Source organism: Lissotriton vulgaris, chromosome 9 (assembly GCF_964263255.1).
Source record: "Lissotriton vulgaris chromosome 9, aLisVul1.2, whole genome shotgun sequence".
In the NCBI taxonomy this organism is placed as follows: Eukaryota; Metazoa; Chordata; class Amphibia; order Caudata; family Salamandridae; genus Lissotriton; species Lissotriton vulgaris.
Window position 1 is genome coordinate 263,786,694 of NC_141697.1, and position 19,029 is coordinate 263,805,722.

The following is a 19,029-nucleotide window of genomic DNA, read 5'->3' on the forward strand; positions in this document are numbered from 1 at the left end:
TCCCCCTGGCTTCAAGGAGCTATGCAGCAGCTAATATATAAAACGCAGCACGAGCAGGCGGCGCTATACACAGGGCACGGGGGGGGGCGGGTGAGGACACGGACGGCGGGAGGGGGGCGGGGAGGACACGAACGGCGGGAGAGGACACAGACGGCGGGAGGGGGGCGGGGGAGGACACGAACGGCAGAAGAGGACACGGACGGCGGGAGGGAGGCGGGAAACGTGCACAGGACAGCGAGGGGAGGGGGGACGGCGGGAGGAGGGACACTGAGGAAGGCAGGACAGCAGCAAGCACGGCCCGGCCGAACCAGATTCGGGGGCGTTCCCGGCTTTTGGCTGACGTAGCATGACGTAGCCAAAAGCCAAAAATTCTCGGGAACGCCCCCGAATCTGGTCCGGCCATGACGGACGCCTCTCTGTTCCAATGGCTAGCCTCCATTTATGGAGCTAGCCAATGAAACAGAGGGCGGATTCCAGAGCCACATACTGTAACTCAATAGATTTCTCCTGCAAAAGCTGCTGGCGCAGCTTTTTGCAGCCGAAACCTAAAAAGGAATTGCTGTTCTTTAGGAGGTAGATCTTTACATCTTCCTGCAGGTGGTGATCTGTCATAACTGCTGTAGTGTCCACAGATTGTTTCAAAGATGCTATTCATTTTTATTTTACACCCTCTCCCAATTTGCCCTTTCTTTTAGAACGGTGTTGGAATAAATTCCTATAAAATATGGCAGACGAAATGCAGTGAATTCCAATGCCATACTCACTCGGGGAGGTAATAGATCCTCTAGAATTGGGTCATGGAAGTTGGCTAATGTACTCATTTAATCGAAGCTGATCTTCTGACAAAGAAATATAAGCATACCGAAAGTTACTCTAAGTACAGACTGCTCTTTTCAGGTACATTTTGCTATAAATATATAATTCTAAAGTATGATCTTTTTAATCACGACCATTCAAAAAGGGCAGATGGTGTCTAGTGTTACAGTATCAAACTGGCATCACAAAACTCATACATGCCAAAGCATAATTAACTTTATCCATGCTTTAAGTTGGTGGCAGTAATTGTCACTGAGGCACTACGTCCTTGTTGTCTGAACAGGGAAGTGCCACATGAATCTCAAGTTGCTGGCATTGAGTGGGATTGAAATGAGTCACCCCTCGCATCGGGAAAGGTCTCAATTTGATAACCAGCATTGACAAAGCCAGTAAGTCGATCTAACCTATTAGACATATTGGGTCTGCCAGTGCCATTTGTTCATGCTGTACAGCAGTGCTTCTCAAACTATTTAGAACCAGAGCCAATATTTGGAATGACAAGCTTTAGTGACCCACCTAGCTTTGATGGACATGATGTGGGAATTTTGTTTTCTTCAATGTAACTAAAGCATTGTGTGGTAGCGCACTGTTATTTACAGACAACACATTTTCAATTAAAATGGCCACTACATTTGCACAGACCTTCAGTTTTACTCACTGAAACACATCATCATTTGCGTGCAATGTAGTTTTATTGGTATTTATCATTTGTGCATCACCAAGTAAAGTGTCTTGATTTGTTTTCATCTTTCTTTCCATCACACTTCGAGAAATATGAGATTAATTTTTATTTCCCAAATGCTGAATTGTATAGTTCATTTACATTTTGTTGTGTGTTACAAAACAATGACATCCTACAACCTTTCCTTTCACATTTCCTGTACCAAAGTAAGATTGGCACACAACTAACTTATCTTTAAGACTGCAAAATGAGAGGAGTTTGTAAACTCCAACCTTAATTCCCATGTTTAAAAAAAGTAGCAGTTTGTCAGAAGGCATTTTACCTTTGTCTTTGAAGAGCAGAAAATGTGACAAGATAAATATAGATTTAAAGGCATCTTTACTTATAGCTTAGACTTTCTTGAACCACCAAACACAAGTGGGTCACGACTCAGTTTCAAAAACACTGGTGTGTAGCATAGGCAAACGTGCTAGTTTTGTTCAGCATGAATAAAAATAGAGGCAAAAGAGGTATGATGCTAGGGCTATGTCATTTTGCAGATGTGACGCAGGTGTAAGGTGACCAAATTTTGAGAAGCAAAACCCGTGACATGCCAGACATAAAAGTAGGAAGAACGCCGTCAACTTTTTTTTTTTTTAAGCACGTGCGCAATACATTCACGTAACATTAGCTATTGCAAGAATTCTAGCCTCTACCCTGAAAACCCCTACACTCCTCTCCGTCTCTCGTCTGCTGCAGCGTGCATGCAGCAGAGGCCAACCTGCTGCTGCCGGAAACAAATACATTTGCGGGCTGACTTGACCTTTGTCCCAAAAACCGGGACATGTATCAGGGGCGGCTCTAGGCACGGCGGCCCTGGGCAGGGAGCGTAGGTAGGGGGCCCCGGAAGAGGGGGTCCGGGCGGAACAGAGCGTGGAGGCCAGTGAAGAGGGAGGGAGGGGGGGGGTCAGGGTGTTTGGAAGTGGAACAGAGCCGGAGGCCCCCAATCCCTGCCAGGGGCCGCCAAGCAAATATGTATCCATCCTCAGTATTAATATATTAAGGATATATATTGGCATTGTGGCCCCTGGGGTTTGGTGGCCCTGTGCAGGTGCACAGCTTGCACATGCCTAAGGCCGCCCCTGCATGTATTTAAAATGAATGCAAGCGTCAGGACACTGGGAATGTCTGGGATGTCTGGTCACCCTACGCAGGTGCCTTTTTTTATGTACTGTTCACAGATTGATTGGTAAAAAATAAAATGAGCCAATATGTGGAATATCGAATTAATGGAAACCAAAGATCTCTAACAGAGGAAGTCTGCAGATGCTGGGGGAAATATCTGGGAGGACTTTGCGAACTGGGTTTCAGTGGAGGGAACCATCCAACAATTTCAATTAAGAAGACTGGGTTACTAAGAACCAGGTCCAAGGGTTATCAAAGTATTGCGTTGCCCTTACGTCAAAGCAGGATGACGCAGGGGCAACCCATTCCTTAAATCAAATTTACCAAGCCACGCAAGACCCCCTTGTGTGTCCCCTGCATGACGTGGTAAATCTGGAGTAAACCCAAGTCGCCGCCTTGCCTAACTCTGCGCCAGAAAGGCATCCCAGGGGTGGTGTACCCATGCATTCACACATGTATTTTGGCACATTCCCAAATTTACCGAGGCAAGTAAACTTGAGAAAGCGTCAAAACTTATCTTTCCCGATAGAGGCGCAACAAGGAGAAATCTCTATTTCTCCTCTTCCTAAGTGTGCTGCAACACACTGAAAAAGAGGAAAACACCTAGGATTGTTTTTGTGCAGTGAATTGTCCATTCCTTCACGAAAACAATCATGTCTGCAACTTAGGCACCATGGCCCAAGGGTGTTTATGTTAGCTCTAGTCCGCACCTGTTGCACTAGCACAGTGAGAGCAGAAATACATCATATATTAGTAAATATAGCACTTTCCTGTCCTTTCCATTTCACGCTTCGTAGCAAGTTATCTTGCGGCGTTGCACTGTGCCAAATATTGACGACTCTGGCCCCCAGACCTGAAGATTTGAAAGTTACACCACTGCAGTGCCAGCTTACACTCGAAAGTCACCAAAGAATTAACTTGGATAACTAACTTCACACTGTCCTCTGTATATTCTTTTAGGTTGATTCGCTTGCACATTGCTCCCACCTAGTGGACACTGTTGCTAACACTATGAAACTCATTAGGTTTTAAAATTGTTTTGAAAGAAACTGAACATGCATTTGAAAATGACAACCCAAGGCCTAGATTTATTGTATTGCAATTGCATTTATATAGCGCTTGCTACCCCATGCGAGGCATTGGAGCGTTTTTCGGCAAGTAGCACGCTACTCTGGAACACAAAAAGGATTAGTAGTGAGTTAGTATAGGGAAATATGAAATTGAGTGGTGGACATGCAAGTTTATTTGTATTGAAAAAAAGATAGTGGAGGGATAGAAGAAGGCAGGGTTTGCATTTACATACCACTTGCTACCCCTGATAAGGTGCTGAAGCGCTTTTCGGCGGCTAGCAATCTACTCCAGAACGAACACTTTGCACTAGATTTGCAAACCTGCCATAGTGTTGTGGTAACAGGTATTTGCTCCAAGCAATGAAACTTCCTCAAGGTAGGTGTAACAGTGGAGCAAGTTTTTAAACTCTCCACATTTCTAGATCTCGGCTGAGTCAACGGTTTCTTTAAACAAAAACAAAATATCGACCTCTAAAAAGGCACTTTTAGCCTGTCCATTACTTACCATTGGTTGGCTTCTTTGTCTCTCTTATTTTTTTCCTTTTCGTTGGTGAGCACGTCAGTTTCACTGGATTTGTTTTCTTCTCTGGAAGTACGATTTGATTTCTCGATCCGCATTCTTCTGCACACTTTGCGCTAAGATTGTGGTAGGTTGTTTTTTATTTTTGCTTTTAAGACCACTTGAAACTAAGAAAGTTGAACCTCTCACATCCTGGTATTTCCAAGCGCTTAACACAAACAACTACCAAGAACTAAACTTTGTCATCTGTGACTAGTTTCCAAAACATAAAATTTGGCTGCTTGTCGCTTTGATGAACTTGTAGAAATACTCCCTTCATTTAAGACTGTTGCCATGCAGTATGTGTTCATCTGAATTAACATTTGCCGCGGTATCAGATTTACTTATTTGTTGTTCACCTCTTAGAATTAAGAGGATGTTTAATTCATCAACAAACAAGATGTGTTTTCAAAAGCTTTGTTGCAACATTACCTCTACCGACCCCGAAACTCACCCTTACCTCTATCCACCCAAACACCCTAAAATCGCCTTTAATTCCCTTTTTAACTCTACCCAAAACCTAAAGTCACCCTTACCTCCCTTTACTCCATCCTAAAAATAACCCTTAGATCCCTTTACTTCTACCCACTCTTGAACCCTAAAATTACCCTTTACCCATCCGTGAACCCTAAAAGAAGCCTTACCTTCCTTTACATCTATTCGCTCCTGAACCATAAAATAACCCTTATCTTACTTCACTTTTACTTCTACCCACCCAAACTCTGAAATCACTTTCACCTCCATGCACCCCAAACCCTAAAATCACACTTCGCTCTACTCACCCCTACACCCTAAAACAAATCTTACCTGTACGCATCCCAAAACTCTAAAATCACTTTTCTTTTTTTAACAACATACTCCTGAACCTACTGGTAGCAAGGCCCTGCTCCACGGGCTCCCCTCAAATACTGTCTGCCTACTTACAATCAATTACCTGGAACCTCAGGGGGAACAAAAGGTTCAGGCCGCCCCCCACTCAACCTGCAATAAACAAAATATGGCCTGTCCCTCAAGACACTCTTGCTCTTTCTATTCCACACACAGAAAATGTAGCGGTGTATATAAAATTTGTACTCCCACGTGCCCATTGTTTTTAGTCTGTCCATTACTGTGCAAGTGTCAATAACTATCAAGGTACACAATAAGAAATATTTAAAATTGTCACAATTCCATCACCAACCACAAAATCTGTGGAGAAAAAGAGTGAGCCCCTCACGGTAGCACTGCCAATGGGGTTTTCTGGCTAGCAATTACCAGTGTACCCACTTATAGGTGGCTCACTCTTGTAGTAGTGGAAAGAAAAGACAAACAGAAGAAAAAGACCAACACCATAAAACAGCACTTTTTCTTAACGTCAGCCAGACAATGTACTGATTGTTCGTGCGATAACAAGTCAACGTAAGCACTTGCTATTTTAGTGTAAACATACACCAGTAACCCCAGTGAGAAAAGAAAACGTGTATCTCACACAATTAAAATTAAAGAGCTCACTGGCCACTCCTAATTTATTCTGGGCTGCGAGTTCTCCAAATTAAAAATGATTCACAGTGAGCAAAATCTTGTGTGAATCATTGTCGCCAACCTGTTTCGTTGCTCTTATTTTACGCAACTTCTTCAGGGCAAACAGGCGTTATCCACTTCCATTTCCACTCTCTTGTAAACCACACCTGTGATAGTCAAAATGACAAATTGCAAATAATAATGAGCTGATGGTTCTGGACCCACATGCCAGCTGGCTGGGTCAAGTACAATTAAAAGATTGTGGCACTTAGATCATTTGTAACATAATCACCTGGGGTTAGCGTCTTTCACGCGTACCTGCTACCCCATTCACTGTGGACGTCCGTGTCTAAAAGATCACGGTCCCTCTGAAAACCCGCTACCATCAGGTATTCTGTGCACAAATACACAAACAAGTGAAAGAAAACAGGAGTATAACCCATAAACCAAAATGGGACTGGGTGCATAAATTGTAAGAAGAAACAATGTCCCACTAGGTATCAATCGTAAAGACAGTTCAAAATTATGCATACAGTACGTATTGCAAGGAAGGAACACCAGGGAGTCTCAGTACATTTTGTGAGAGGGTTATTAATCACCAATTGCATTAGACAAGGGAAGCACAGTTAAAGGCAGCACTGTACATGAAAAACATCATGAAGCAACCCAAATGACACTTGGTGAAATTGTGATGACGCAGTGAGAGTGACGACGCAAGTGAAGGTGAAAAGCAGCGTGGTCGGCGCGAAGTGATAAAAACAATCAAAGCAAGGCTTTCACATTAAATATATACAATTAGACATGTAGAATTTGAGATAGTGATAAGCCTATTGGTAGTGCGCCGTGAAATCGCGCTGTTGTAGTCAAATACACAAACAGACACCAGGTTTTATCAATATCCGGCCGTGTCACCTCCCGCTTCTCACCCTATATTTGCTGTCAATACCCTTTTATCACAAGGGGGACGAATCAACTACTGGCATGCACTCGGAGCAGCGCGCACCCCGCCACTATTGCATTCCCAAGTGTGAACCCATTGCCAATTAATCACCTCTATGTCCGCCCCAGTAGAGATAATGACTCGCTACTCGTACCGCATGAGATAGATCATCTTACCCACGCCGAATCACCGGCAACGCTCGACTTCAGGCGGGCCCAGCAAACCTCCCACCGGTGGTTTTAAAGTCCCATGGAGTTCCGCTCTTAGCATCTCATGTCACATGACAAGTCTACTCAGCGTGGCGGCCATCTTAAGAGGGACCTATTACAGTGTATTCTAATATGAGGGTCAAACTGAATTTCTTGCACCTCCTGCTCCTCATCCTGCGGGCGCCAATAAACATTCACTGGTCAATTTTCTTACTTTGCACGGCCTGCCCATGGCCTAATAACTGAATAAACAAAATGTAAATTGCCTAATGCACAGAGGTCACTGAGTTTGTATCGCACCCCCAGCACTATGTAGCGGCCATCTTAAGACAGGGCTCTAGTAATGTGATATCATGTATGTTCTCCAGTGTTCAGACCTCATATTACCATCAGTCTGCAACTTCCTGATTAAAGGACTCTGGGCCACCCGGTTTCTCAATCACCGTTTGCTAATCTTATTCCATTCAATGGAATCATTTAACCCCTCACGATCAACCTGTTCCTGGTAGATCCAGCGCGCTTCTTTCCGGGCCAAAATACTTTCAGCATTATGACTCTCAGACTACTCTCTCTAGCACCACCCACTCTAGGTCTTTGGGATCATGCCCCATCTCACTGAAGTGTTGCACCAGTCTTGTGGTCAGCTTTTTTGCTCTTAAAGTGCTGAGGTGTTCCTGTATTCGGACTATCACCTTTCTCAATGTAAGTCCAATATAGTGGAGTCCACATTTGCAAGTTAATCTGTAGATCACATTCACAGTATTACAGTTACTGAACCTGGTAAGATGCCAGATTCTCCCATTTCTCAGGGTAACTGCCTTCGTGGTTTTTGTCAAACTGCATACTGAGCAGCTGGTGCAAGGATGGTGGCCCGCTGGTAACCTATCAACATGTGGGGCATCTATGGTCCGGGTATGGACCAATTTGTCCTTCAAATTAGTTGCTCTTTTGAAGGCAAATCGTGGGGGTGGCATCTTCCCAATACTGGTATCGAGGATCGACCAGTGTTTCCTCACAATTTGCCTCAATTTGGTGGATAAGGGATCAAATGTTGTAACAACCGGTATACATTCCTGTTTGACTTTCATATGCCTTTCAAGAAGTGCCTCGCGGGGCGTGTTTAATGCACGTTTACGGGCTTGCTTCACAACCTTCTTTGGATAGGCCCTTGCGGTAAGTTTCTTAGCCAGGTCTTTAGACTGTTCCACAAATGCCTCTGTAGTGGAGCAATTGCGCCGATAGCTCAAAAATTGCCCTACGGGGAGATTATCTCGCAATGCTCGAGGGTGAAAAGATTGATATTGAAGCAGTGAATTCTTGTCAGTCTTTTTATGGTGTACAGTCATAACCAGTTTCTGGTTAGCTGCCAGGATATCAACATCAAGGTATAACTGCTGCTGTTTTGCTGATCGACCAAGTAAACTTCAGGCACTCATCTATCTGATTTAACCATGTTAGGAAGCCCAGGAGACGGTCCTCTGTACCTGTCCAGATACAGAGGACATCATCAATATACCTCCTCCACAGGGATATATGGTCCCTAAAGGGGTTGTTCTGATGGAGGACCACATTCACCTCAAACTGGCCCAAATAAATATTTCTTATTGTGTACCTTGATAGTTATTGACACTTGCACAGTAATGGACAGCCTAAAAACAATGGGCACGTGGGAGTAAAAATGTTATATACACCGCTACATTTTCTGTGTGTGGAATAGAAAGAGCAAGAGTGTCTTGAGGGACAGGCCATATTTTGTTTATTGCCTACTTACAATGCCTTAGAAACTGGACCTGCACTTCCGACTTTGGTAAAAAAATAAAAAATAAATTTTTTAAAAAAAGAATAAAAAAATAGGTTTCGCCTATGCAAGAGCTATTGGCAATGTGTTTTAGCTTAGTTGTACACCATTGTGACTGCTGCTCAACATGCCTAAAAGTTAGTGGAATGGGGTAAATTGTGGAGGAGTAGAGTGGGTGGACTGGGATGGAGTGGAACAGCGTGGAGTAGATTAGATTGGTGTGGGATAGTTTGGGATAGAGCGGAGTGGGTTAGATTGGAGTGTAACTGTGGTCGTGAGGCTACATCTCTTGCACATAAATATAGGGCGCATGAAGGCGTTTTTGGTGGCATACATATGAGAATGAAAACTTAGGCGCAGGTTTTTAAAAGAGAAATGTAGTAGTTACTGCACTAAACAGGCACATAATTTGTATGCACAGAGAAGGGGAAACATAAGTCTGAGGATACAGGATTTAAGGAGAAATGGATTCACTGCAGCGCTGCTCAAAATTGAGGCGCCTTAAAAAGTCACCATTCCGTGCTATTTGTTTGGTGGTATAAAAGGAAGCATCAAACTGTAAAACAAAGTCACAAACTGCTTTAATATTACATGCCTTTTGTTTGGTGTGGGAAAATTCCAAAACAAATGAAGGCAACAACAAACAAACTTGTAGGAAGGAAATTAAAAAGCAACCCAAAGGTGTAGCATGGAAGTGGAAATGATGATACCCTGAATCAGTGCGAGCAGCGGAAGGGCACTAATCAAATGAAATCAATTAGTATTTGGTTCATGCTTTGGAGAAATAAAAGGAAGTGACATGAGGCATATGGTGGCCAATTAGGAGGCAGCTATAAAGAAGGACAATCAAGCCAGCAAATGGTAAGTAATGGCGGGCTCAATCCCTTTACTTTATACAATACCCCTCGCATCAACAGCGCTTCTGTGCTGTTAGGCGTGACCTAATAAAGGAACACCTATTTCCTGGAACCTTGTCCCTCTATCCAGGAGGACTGCCCCAACCGTTCTAAAATTCATGAGAGCTGAGTACTCGCCTTTTTAAAGAACACTACACCTCGAAGCAGTACTAGCCCACAAACCAGTGACCTTCCTGTCACACGCGGACATGGTCTGTGACTCTGTACCATGCTCCGCTGGGTTTTTACAATAAAAGTAGGCTTACATAGGTCCTAAAAAATACCTCAACAAGCAAGGCTCTGTGAAATAGTGTTCAAGGTATTACTTCTTATTTAACATTAATAAACTCATTGCCATTTCAAAAAGCAATTTTTGTTTGTATTTCATGTACTTTTAATCTCAGTAGAAAGGCACGGCCTCAACATGAAGTGACAAATTGAGTGCATCGAAACCCTATAGTTTCCACCATCTGGCCACTGGGGGAAATAGTTTTACCAATTTACCAGAGAAAAGAGTGGTGAGTTTCTAGGAGTCCATATAGTATGCAAACCCCTTGGAGTTGCTGCAGGGCAGATGATATGCCCAAGGGCTACGTACCAATGGTGATGGCAATTCCCAGAGGTCACCTGACCAGGCCATGACAGCGATATGCCGCATGCCCAAAGCCACTTGTCATGGGTTAGCTGGGGGTTTGCAGCATGCCCATAGAACGTTTGTGCCTGCTTAAGGGGTGAATGGATTAGAGAGAAACAGCAGCACACACCAGTGAGTGGTCGAAGCCCCGCCTGTCTGAGAAACAAAGCCTGGAAGTCCGAATCTTTAAGCTCGCACTTCGGCTGGAGTTTACCACTGGAGCAGTGCACCTATAGACTTTGCAGTCTCCCCACTTGTATAATGAACATACAGCAAGTCCAGTGGGAATTTGTTCCCCCTTCACCTGTTCCGTTTACCTCCTCAGCCCTTTTTTCCTGGTTTGAAGCCCTACAGTTTTGAGATAGTGGTGGAGAATCTTTTCTTGATGTGCCCATTGGCCCTTGACCAGAATGTAATCAAGGAAGGGGGTAGTGTCTCCTTTAGTATCTCCAGATAATTGTAGAGACTTAAGTACAGCGAAAGGAAATGCGCGATTGTTGCATAAACTGTGGGCTTTGGATTTTTTTTTCAATATTAAGCTTTATCTATTTTAGGTGAATATTTTGAATACTAATACACTATGTTCAACTTTGAAATGGTGCATCTCTAAGCCTCTGGTGATCCCATCACACACCACCTAATATTTGATTGAGCATTAATTTCCTGGAACTGTGACCTCATTCCATTATGGGTAACCACTTCAATGAGCAATCAGTTAAAATAGGGATAATTACTTAATGAAGCAGAAGCAAAAAGTCTGCCGAAGATGTGTCATTTATAATGCCTAAAAAAAAACACTATATTAAAGTCAGAAAGCTACTGCCCGTTCACCTTAAAAGACACCTACATTTCAGACTAAGCAGTTTTAGACATGCAAAGGCTAACACGTTGTTGCAGTACAGAGCCCAGACAGAAAAACACCACAAAACTAGCTTTATACATAATTTATTACAAAACACAAACATATTGCCATCAAAAACACTAACATATTTCAATCAGGAACACACATTTCCCTCCCCAGCGCAAAGAAGAGTAGCTGTAACTGTAGAGTCTTTCCATCTATGACACTTTCTCAGAACTTGGAGAAAGTCTGAGCTGGGTAGTTGTGCACCTTGCGCCAGGGAGCTGCACAATGGACAGCACAGTGAGGTATTCTGTCTATGGCAAGAACTATTTACACTCACAGTTAAAATTGTACCGGCATCAATAAATCAAAACTCACAATGGCACAGTGTGGTCAATAGGCAGAACTTCAGATGAAAAGCATCATCACAGTGCCTGGAATGGTGGTACGGAGCCAGCCAACTGACCCTCTCAGAATGGAGCCTGTGGTGCTGGTAGTGGTCAATTCTGGAATCTCTACCACAACTCGTTTGGAGCTCTGACACGGAGCACTGGGGCAACAGTTTTAGAAAGATAGAGGCACGAGGTAACAGTGTGAAAAAGTCCTGTACTAGTAGCATTACTGAACTTGGGAGCCTGACTGTTTCATAGGGGCCCATCAAGTGAAGTGAAAGCCAATGAATTGTTACTGACCAAGTCTGCAGTCACTAATGGTATATTATTAGCCAATTGTTAAAGTACATTCTGAAGGTAAAAAAAAACAGGGGAAGGAGCTCAGCAACAGCAAATCTTTGTTTTCAACATTCTCTCTGAATTCTTTGAAAACAGACCTGCCTCGACAACATGAATGCTAGTCTGCTTAGATTTCTTAACTGTATGTGTAGGAAAAACAAACTGTGTGAAGCTAGTCAGGCAGTGTTCACTCGAATACAGTGGTCTTCAACATTTTCTGTAATAAGAGCTATTTATGGTAGATGAAAATAATTCAATGCAACTAATATTATTGGTGTGGTAACAGTGACCACGCCAGACAAGAATTACATCAGTTGCCACCCCAAGCACGATTACTTCGCTGCATCATGCAGGGTTGTCAGCAGTAATGTGAAAAGGGTTTATAACTTTGGAATGTCTATTTATGGTTAATACATGACGGCCATAGCTACAATGCTGCTGATACCAATGTAATAATATAAGTAATAATTCTCCCCAATGATGCACGATTGAAGAATCAAGCAGCACCTTATAAATTTTGGGATACATACATTAAAGTAACCAAGCAAAAGCTTCTAATTTAGTAGGATGGGCTGCGCAATTGAGGGCTAATTACAAGTAGATTGAGAGCAACCAGTTGCTCATGAGCTACTAGCTGGAGAAGCCTTCTCCAGTAACAGCCTTGGTCTAGATACACAGATTCCTCTTTTTTTCAGTTTAAAACAGTGTTTTAATTATTCCAATTTAAACTCCTAGATCTATGGTGAGGTCTCCTAAAGGCATGTTCTTTTTGCTCAAATTAATTTACATTTGGAAAATACAAATTTAAATGCTGGGTTCCAGGATTGAGACCATGTGCAGATATGCTACAATTTAGGAATTCGGAGGGAATACCAATAATGAAATACGATTAAGGTAACAACTTCTCAGTTCAGTGAATAATTCACATTAACATAGAAGCTGGACCAAAAATTCATTCAAGCTCTGTAGACTTTAGCAGGTATGCGGTGTTAGAGGGACACGTAAAGAGCTATCTTAAAGTAACAAAGAGAAGCTTTTGAAAGGGCTAATTTAGCAGGGAGCTCATAAGAAGAATAAAAAAGAAAAGCTAGTTTACTATGGAAAATAAGGGTTATGTTGAATGAATAAAGGCTAGGTGAGCAGTGAAAAAAGGAAGTGTGAGAGGAGCATTGTGGACTAAAAACATGGGTTTAGGTTGAGCTAAGGAACTATCAGAGGACAGGTAGTTTTCATTTCATTTTTTTTATATACAGGAGAGACCAGCTCTGTCAAGAAAAGGAGAACATGCGTCAGAGAACATAATATGGGCACTTATAAAGCGCACGTTCACCCATGGGTATTTTGGCATTGAACAACAGATGTTTATGGTAACCTAACTCAATGGTACTCATTTTTATCGACCTGAAATGGATGAAAGGCTGAGTGGACCGGACGGGATTTGAACATGTGACCATGAGGTCGACAACATGCTCCTACAGTGGATGCATTAGTCTACTAAGCCACCAGACAGAGGACTGCTATCAGGGGAGATAGAAACGGTCTCACAGAAGATAGAAGAGGACTTGTGGTACAGAGAAATAGAAACATTCTACATCATATGGAGGAGAGTGGATAATAGGTGCACCATCAGAGGAAAGAAGAGCCCACTCAAATGAAAGAGGTGTTCTTCTAGACACAGTCAACAGGAAGAACAGTGGTTTACGGCAAGTGGTAAATTAACTTAGTTTGTCTTCTTGTTGCGCGAGACAGGCTGCTCTTGTAGCACCTCCAGATACTGGAAGCCAATCAGCATCCCCAAGACTGAAAAACCTGCAGGAAAGAAGGAGTGAAGAATAAGCATAAAGCAAATTCAGACAATGTTTCCTTAATTTGCGATTACAGGAGCATAACTAGCAAAGTGTGTCTAGCTTGCAAAGACTTTGTGGACAGTCAAAGAAACACACTATCTGAAAACATCCTCTACCAATAAGGTAGTGTTATTTAACCGCATGCGCGCTAGCGGGTTTTCCCGCTGCGCGCTGAAATTTGGAAATCGCGGGTTACGTGACAAAGCCAGCTCGTCATGCGCGCAGCGCAGGTAACGCCCATGACGAGCTGGCTTTGTCATCCGCATCGAAGGGGTTAATGAATACAAACATAAAAAAGTTAGAATGAGTACTTGTTGGGAGACGGGCGTGAGGGGGTTCTTCTCTGGTCTGAAGGAGCAAATATCCCTTATAGGTTAAGCGGGTTCCTCATTCTATCATTTAAGTGGAACTGCTATCCAAGATCTTTAGGTCTTGATCATCAAAGAAGGCACAGGTTTCTATGGGTGGGGAAATACAACCAGTTACTCACAAAGGCTCCAGTTCATCATCGCTTTCCTGGCTGCCACAGTGCAAGAGCGGTTTGTCCTCCAAAGAGGGATTTGGCCATAAAGGATACTGCGGATCATTCCCCAAGGTAAAAATACTATGGCCTGCAGGGTGTTTCAGAGGCTTCTAGAGTAGATGACTTCCTGTATTCTGGTAGTTCTTATCTTCAGATTAACAATATAGGAACTGTAGTTCGTTTTTCCTTCCCTGGAATCTACCCACTACCGTACTAATCCCAATTACTCCTGCATTGCAGATTCAGGTTTTCATATTTTCTTTCCTCAGAAAAATGTTTTGGATCCCCCAAATTCCTTCCTCTTATTGCAGAATCAGGTACTAATTCTAGATCCTCCCATTCAGATTCAAAACTTGACAGCTTGTTTTAGACGCTGTTAGTCTATTAAATATGGCAACAACTGAGGAAATAAAAACAAAATCATGTGCACTGCCAGAAAAATGTTAAACAGCTCATGTTCTGTAACTGGGCTTCACAGAATAACACTTCAGCCGCCTATAGTATCAGTTGAAGAGGTCCTCCTCCTGGTCTTCCGTTTCTGGCAGGTACATTAACTCCTGGAAACGTAGATTTCCCATATTTCAGCTTCTCTTAATTTAGTGTTTCAAAACGTATTGATAAAAGTTGTCAGAAGACATTAAGATCTTCTCTAAATCTCCGTCATCCATATGAAGATTTTGCTTCCAGTAGGATTGTAACCTTGTTTCAGAACAGGCTTCCAAGCCGTGCTTGACTTTATCCAAGCGGATCAACATAATGCAAACTCGTTCATGTAACCTTACAACTCATTTTTTAGTAGGGTTTATACCAATACTGTCTTTATTTCTATGTGAACAGCAGAATTGTATTTAAACTAGGAAATATTCCCTCCAATCTTACAGCCTAGGCTACACATTCTAATGAAGGGATTCGCTGTAAGCTCATGCGGTGAGGCCATCAAATGTTACTCTGAAAAAACTACCTTTCACGAAACCAGGCTTATTGTCCTGCATTGTGGTTTAACCCCGGTAACACAGAAATACTGCTGGCTGTGTTGTAGATTGTAAGTCCATGAAATGTGCTGAATTCTTGAACTAGACACACTTTGGGCACAATTGTGGCCTTTAACAGGAAGGTCCTAGGAAGCCAAGTGGGCCTCTCCACAAGTAGCAGACATTCCTTTGAAGGTTTCCAACTAATGGGAACCTTCAGGCAGCCAGGAGACTTCACAAACTCTTTTCACTTATAACCTGATTCTGACACATAGTCTCAACCTCCCAAATAATCTACGAAGTTTGTCCGAACTAACCTGGGAAGGACAGAGCAGGAAGTAAGGCAGAAAATACGTACCTCAGGCAAATCAGGTTCTCTTAGTATTCCCCTCTCTTTCCAAAACCCCTTCCTTTAACATAGTATATACATCATTGCCTCCTTTTCTGGCTTTAAGAACTGGGAGACTGGCACAACACCTGATGGCAATGGTTGTTGACACAAAGGAGCCTAGTGCCTGCACAGGATAGGAGATATGCACATAGAAACTTCATACATAGTTCCCCAATCAAGTTGTAAAGGAGGGAATGCAAAAACATAGGAATCTCAATCTCCATAAGAGTAATTTACTTTTCCCATGCAACCCTTCCGATTATGGATTATTTCCTTGTGGTATTTCTGAGCAGGACAGAAAATACTCTCCTTCGTGCTTTGGGTACTTACTTCCAACCATCAAGGGGGCCAGGACACCGATTGTCATAGGGGCGGTCTTATAGATGAAGGCCTCCGAGAGGAAATGAGCCACTGCCAAGACGAAGGACAAGAGGGTGATGTGGTACAGCCTGCACAGTCGTGGGAAAGAAAGAGGCAAATGAAGGAGAAAAAGTGGCCAAAAAAACTGACAGATTTAGAGAGGCCCCAAGATGGAGTGTGTAAGGATAGCGCCAGAGGGTGCAAGATGCGTGGGAGGGTTAGGGAGACAACAAGGGATGGAGGAGTAATGATAGAGTGTCAACCAAAGAGGGGGAATGACAAGGATCAGAGTCAACGGAGAATATTCAAGGGGGCGGAGAGAGATGAGGAAGATGGTTATCATTCAAATGCAAATATTTTCTATATTTTGTTGTTGGTTATATATAACACTAACCCGGTCCAAGGGAATTCGACACTACAACAAGACCAGTTTACATTACACACTTTATTACAATCATTTTAGGCACCAGGAGATCAAGAGATTTGCCAAGATTTACAGGATGTTGAGCTGAAGCAGGGATACAAACCAGAATCCAGATGTCTCAAACTCGAGCCAGTATTGCACATCGACTGCCATTATGAATATATTTCAAACTATGCAACAACAGGTTCAGGCTGTGTTAGCAGAGTGCTAGAAACAGGGAGCCACAGGTGTATTATGGCACAGTGTTAATACTTGGAGGACAGAAGATACTGGTGCATTGTAAGAAGGGTTCAGGCAGAGGGGTCAAGAGCCAGATTTTCAGTAGTGAGTCAGCTCGTTAAGTTTGAATTAATCATCATCAAAAGATCTTTATTCAGCCAATCCGGCCATAAAAAACAACATCACAAACATAATCCAAATTTGTTAAAACTCCCCAGGTGGAAATAATAAAATACTGCGTAACTCAATCATCAACTAACAAGAATCAGTAAAAATAAATGCCTAGAATGCTAATGCAATCGAAACATATACAAATCATTGAAATAAGTTCATGCAAATTCCAATTTATAGAACAATAAATAATTGGAAGCTACGCAAAGCAAGTATATCTAAAATGGAGAATACGCTCCATCCCATCGGAGAGATTTTTACCCTCCATGGTTCTCCTAGTTCTAATGGCATCTTTCAGGAAAGAACATGTTCGGGGCGTTCAAGAATTGCAGGTGGTACAGAGCTTCTTTACAGCTGCGATAACCAAGAGTTTTTAGCCAGCGATTTTAGAAAGTGCTTAAGTGCATGGTTAAAATAAACACAAAAAAACATAATACAACAAAGACTGCTCTGAAGTATCATCACACACAAGGACAGGGCTCCCCACGAGGGTATACGACCTGACAAAGCACAATAGCCGCCATACAGTACTAGACCTAAAGCGAAAAAGCAGAGATTTCTCTCAATGCATTAGATCAAGTGAAAGAGAATGCTAACTCGGGAGAAGCAAGTGACCTATAATTAGATAACACTGTGCATTTTGTAATCTCAAATTCATTAAGTCACTTCATAAAGCAAACTGTGTATTAAGATGCTTATTCAAGTTACATTTTAGGTACCTTGTGGAGAAAAGTGAACACGTCAACATAACATTTCATGAGAGTAAGAGGAGGCTGAGTGGCACTTGTTGAAACGTTGTTGTAGGATTGGTAGAAGTACATGTAGTAGTGCCATCAATGCTACTATACATACTTTAGCCCTACATGTAATACTCAAAAGTAAACAGATTGGTAGTTTGATTACTTGCAACAGTAGAAGCAGCTCTGCCAATACTGCTCGTAGCAGGATCAGCAGTAATAAACATTCATAAAAGTAGTATCAGTAGTTGTACCAATACTATTACCTGCTGCAGTACAATAAATAATAGGACCTAGTGTAATGGTACCAAAAGAAACATTAACAGCAGTAATCAAAAGGGGTGCCAGTACTACTGCTACTTGGATCAGGACCTGTATGTCTGCTAGTACTATTAACACTGCTGGGCAAAACTAATTAGCATCACATTGAGGATGCCGTTGTGGTGCTAGTAGTTGAACTAACGTCAGCATTACCATGAAGCAATCGAAGACTCATTTATGGCAAGGAAATATTCTACATTGTAATTTATATTGAATAAGATGCTGCGCTTTGAATAAATATATTATATCATAGAGCAGAACTATGCCTTCAGTGAAAAGAGAAACATTAATTGCAGTCACCATCTTGTTTGGTCTAGTCAAAGGTTTAAATAATTTAAACCGGAGCCTCAAACCCCCGCCCCCACCCCTCCTCCCCCTGTAGCTATGGCACAGAGGAGAAAACCTTAACAAAAATGTGTATAGCATTTAGAAGTACCAAAACAGTTAAAAACAACATAATTAAAATCCCATTCCAATTTTTAAAAAGTAGAGTAAAATGTCATTGAGTGAAGTGAAAATAGTGCCAAAAAGAGCAAAGCGCCAGTGGTGTGCAATGGTCTTGGAACCTAGGCTCGATTTGAGGCAGACAATGAATCGCATGACAGATGCACCAATTAGATTGGCCCGCTGGGGACTGGAAGTTGTGAAATTCAAGAAAGTTTTCAAGTCCCAATAGGACTTGTAATTTTTTTCATATGAAAAACTCTCTTCTCCACATGAAGCAAAAATAACCTAACATTCAATCAGACCACTGGTCAGATACTTTTCGTAGTCAGTCCCCTTGAAGCTCTGGAACACATGTTTGAAAAAGTTCCCAAACTTCATTTGGTGCTCAAACAACCAACAGGCTACACTTCCAGAGTCCCCCATGGCCTCAGTGGGGAGCACTTGCAGACACTCAGTGAGTCAAGTAGAGTGCAACATCAAAGTCAAGTCCAGTCTATTCACCACTGGTCAGCTGGGATTGTACACACAAATGTCCTCTTCAGCTGTTTTTTGTTGCTGGTGCCACTCAGTGGGATCAGCCTGATGATATTGGGAGTTGTTTTGGTCCTTGGATTTCACGTTGAAGTGAGTCCAACATCCTCATATCCTTCAGCCACAGATAACAAGTGAGCCACCTGATATTCTTTTGCAAGTCCAGCAGTGTTCCGAGGAAGACTGGGCGAGGCCCCAATTCTGTAGGGTTCACCAGCCTAGTCTCTCACCAATTCAGTAACAT

At 42.5% G+C, this 19,029-nt stretch overlaps 1 protein-coding gene across 1 annotated transcript in view; it reads right to left on the minus strand.

Annotated features, from left to right (window-relative positions):
* Window positions 1-11,197: 11,197 nt before the first annotated feature.
* ERG28 (ergosterol biosynthesis 28 homolog) overlaps window positions 11,198-19,029 on the minus strand; it is a 32,215-nt gene continuing 24,383 nt past the window's right edge. The window contains exons 4-5 of the mRNA XM_086937523.1: window positions 15,906-16,024; window positions 11,198-13,652 (exon numbers count right to left, since the gene is read on the minus strand). Coding sequence (XP_086793649.1) covers window positions 13,564-13,652; window positions 15,906-16,024 — 208 coding nt within the window. The 3' untranslated portion in view covers window positions 11,198-13,563. The remainder of the gene's footprint in view (window positions 13,653-15,905; window positions 16,025-19,029) is intronic.